This window comes from Pteropus vampyrus, unplaced genomic scaffold (assembly GCF_000151845.1).
Source record: "Pteropus vampyrus isolate Shadow unplaced genomic scaffold, Pvam_2.0 Scaffold398, whole genome shotgun sequence".
Classification (NCBI taxonomy): Eukaryota; Metazoa; Chordata; class Mammalia; order Chiroptera; family Pteropodidae; genus Pteropus; species Pteropus vampyrus.
In genome coordinates this window covers 489,132-492,725 of record NW_011889179.1, presented here as the reverse complement: position 1 = coordinate 492,725, position 3,594 = coordinate 489,132, and the positions used below count along the sequence as shown (strand labels likewise).

General features: G+C 68.5%; 1 protein-coding gene across 1 annotated transcript in view; it reads right to left on the bottom strand.

The window, feature by feature from the left end:
- SLC45A4 (solute carrier family 45 member 4) overlaps nt 1-3,594 on the bottom strand; it is a 44,738-nt gene that overhangs the window by 4,657 nt on the left and 36,487 nt on the right. The window contains 4 exon segments of the mRNA XM_023523620.1: nt 183-541; nt 1,192-1,970; nt 1,973-2,182; nt 2,625-2,995. Of these exon segments, the coding sequence (XP_023379388.1) occupies nt 183-541; nt 1,192-1,970; nt 1,973-2,182; nt 2,625-2,995 (1,719 nt within the window).

The window sequence follows — 3,594 nt, the reverse complement described above, 5'->3', positions numbered from 1 at the left end:
CCACCCAGGATAAAAACTGTGCTTCCAGGGAGTGGCCTCTGTGCACTACAGACTTCTGCAGCTGCCCCGTCCACAGGCAGGCCCCGAGCTCACCGCGGCCCTCACGCAGGACCGAAGCGCCCGGTTCCTGTGCCCACACCACCTACCTCTGTCCTCCTAAGGCACCACGGCCTCAGTGGCACAGTTCCTGCAGCCCTGCCACCACCTGAGCCCATCCCTGGTCGGACCCACCCACCTCCCGCAGGACCCCCGGCAGGGGCGGGCACACGGAGGACGGCCCACACTCGGTTCTCGGGGCTCCGGGTTGCCAGTGTCGGGCTCCAGTGGCTTTTCCCTGAGATGACGCACGAGTTTCCGTGATTCTGTCCCTGTGGGACACATGGCCCCGTTCAAAGGAGCAGGATGCCCTTGGCCGCACTTCCAGACCCGGCGACCGCTTACCTGAGCAAATCGCACCAGTAGCTGCGTAGATGACCAGGCCCCAGCAGCCCATCTTCACGCCGGCGTTGTAGGCCTGCCAGGCGGTTGAGTTGGAGGGAGCCTGTTGCAGAAACGAGACTGGGGCTCAGGGCACAGCGACCTCGTGCCACACCCTCTGGGCAAAAGAGGGTATTTTACATCTCAGCTGCAGGCAAGCTATTTAAAGAGGTGACGAGCACCGGCCAGCCTGCTTCTCCCCTGGACCTGGCCCGACCTGACTGGCGTCCACACGGAGGAGCTCACACAGACCCATGTGAGGGATGGCGTGGAGGGACCCGAGCTGAGGCCAGCCCAGCCCAGCCCAAAGTGACTCAGCCACAGGCGTGAGCCAGCTAACACCACGGGGACAGAGGCGGCGCCAGCTGAGCCCGGCCGCGCGTGATAACCGATCGCTGTGGAAGGTACGAAGCCTGGGGAGCCTGGTGCACCGAAGCTACGCCTCGGTTCTGGCCTCTGACAACGCTCCTGCCCGGCGAAAGCCCTCGGCCTTCCTAAGTGCTGACCGTGGACACCGCGGGCTCACACGGTCCCTGACCACAGCCCGGGGCTCCGGGAGGGGCCCTGGGAGAGCCCTGGGCATGAGGACGCGTTGCGTGCGGGGCGTGGCGGGCAGCGCCGCCCAGCTGTGCCCGGGCTCCTCTGGCTCAGGCTTCGTGACCGGCTGTGAGAGCCACCCCTCCCCGCGCCGGCAGAGGGGGCGCTGGCGCTCACCTTGGGGTCCCCGTCGAAGATGACCTGGCCCATGAAGTCGGTGTAGAAGACGGCCTCGGCGATGACGGAGAACCAGGTGAGCAGGTGGCAGAGGCAGAGCCGCGTGAGCTCGCGGGGCATCTTCAGCATGGACAGCCACAGCAGCCGCACGGTGGTCTCGGCCTCGCCCTCCTCGCTCTCGGTGTCGGCGCTGGAGCTGGTGGCCCCGCTCTGGTTGCGGCGCCGGCACCGCTGCCGCTGCCGCTGCTGCAGCTCGTACAGGTCGCTCATGCTGCGCGAGGGCTTGATCAGCACCACGGCGTTGGCGCGGCGGTGGCGGTAGCGGTGGGAGCCGATCTTGCCGTAGTAGGAGAAGGTGCCGGAGGCGTGCCGGCGGGACACGTGCCGGCGCCGCCGCACACAGCCGGGCGCGGCCGCGGGCTTCGGGGCCACGCGGGGGCCGTCCCTCGGCGGGGAGCCGCTCCCGTTCGGGACTTTGGCTTCGTTCGCGTGATTGTCGAGCAGCGTGGCGTCCTCTTTGGCGGTTTCCCTGAGCAGCGAGGACAGGCGGGGCAGCCTGGCCACGGCGAGGTCCTGGCTGGTGCTGCGGGGGGTGCTGGGGGCCGAGGCGTCGTGGAAGATGGAGGGCTCGATGTCGTGCATGAACGGCAGCTCGGGGCCCACGTCCAGCGCGGCGTCCGGCACGTGCAGCACCGAGTCGCTCTTGCTGCGCACGAGGTCCACCTCCAGGTAGTCCAGGGGCAGCTCGTGCTCCGACTGCGCGTCGTCAGGAGCCGGGCGCTGCTGTCCGGGGCCGCGGCCTCCGCGCCGCGCTCCTGCTGGGGGCTGTACTGCTCCTCCTCGATGCTGCACAGGTGCAGGGCCACCGACACCGTGAACACGATGGCCGCGAAGAAGAACAGCACCTGGTTCTGCGTCCGGAACCAGGTGCCCAGGAAGGTCTGCGTCCAGTCCAGTCCCCCCAGCACGTAGCCGATGGCCCCGCCGAGGCCTGAGTGGGCAGGAGGGGACGCAAGTGGCCAGTGAGCGGTGCCGGCGCCTCCGCCCCCAGGCAGACAGGCCGGGACAGACCTGGAAGGGGGCCACGGCACCACCCACAGTCGCACCAGTCAGGACACGGTTTGGGAGGGACAGTGAGGAAATGATAGAAGCAAAACGCGACAGCCCCGCTGACCCCTGCTGAACGAACCAGGAGCAGACAGACAGCTGTCAGGCTGGGAGACAGCTGGCCCCCGTGCCCCAGCACCAACCGCCACCCGCTAGGCTGCGGGCGTGGGCATTCCCATGGGACACGAACGCTGCCTGGCCAGCAGGCCAGCCCCATCCCGGCTCCACTGAGCTGGGGGTCCCTGCTCACCGCCTCCACGTGGGCGTCTGCGGTGGAGCTGACCGGGGGCCCTGGCCAGGTGGGGCTGGGGAGGAGGGGTGCTCACCGGCGGAGAAGGCGTGGATGTTCAGGGCCATGTCCTGCTCCTCGCTGTCCACCACATCCAGCAGGTAGGCGCGGATGGGCCCCTCGGTAGCGTCTGCGCTGAAGTCCAGGACCACCACCCCCAGCACCGTGAGGACGATGCCGATGGGCTGCCGGGACGGGACGTCGCCGAGGGACAGACCTGAAGCGGCACCCGGGGCAGTCAGAGCCCAGCGCCCAGGTGCCGACGGTCCCCGCCGGGGCGAGACGGCCACGCTCACGGCCACGCTCACGCCCCAGCCAGAGGGGGCGCCCTGCGCACAAAACGCACGCTCGGGCTTTCCCACGTCTGCCGACCACGGGGCTGTTTTGCCTCCCTGTTCACACTGGCTGCTCGGTCACCCTCGGAGAGCGTCCTTGCCTTTCTGTGACTGAAAGTGGAGACGGTGTCCTGACCCGGCCTTCACGGGGGCGGGGCGGGGGGGTCGGCACTAACAGGGTGTGAGCGAGGGAGGCGGAAGCGTGACACGCTTGGCCACACGTGCCACCTGTGCGCACACTGCGTGTGGGCTCTGACGTCCGCTCCCCAGCCAGGGCCTTGAGAGAGGGGCGCATGCGCCTGGCCCAGGGGCTGCAGGGACATCCACCGGTCACTGAACGCACGGGGGACAGAGAGCAGCGCCTGGGCCTCTCATCAGGGGACCCGGGCTAGGGGGGCTGCCCCAGTCGAGAGGCGTATCTCAGGGAGGGGAGCAGCGCTGGCAGCACCTTTCTGTCCCCAGCCGTCCCCACCGGGGCGGGGCCTCCGGGAAGCTGGGCCAGGCCCTCGCCACACCAAAGGGTTTTCTGCGGCGTCCTCCTGCATGCCCCGGCATCAGTGGACGCAGACTGGGGGCAAGCGCGTGTGTCGACACAGACGGGCCTCTCAAGTCACCGCAGAAAACGAGCTTTTGTTTTCAACAGTTTTAATGGGAACCTCAGGGCAAACACTG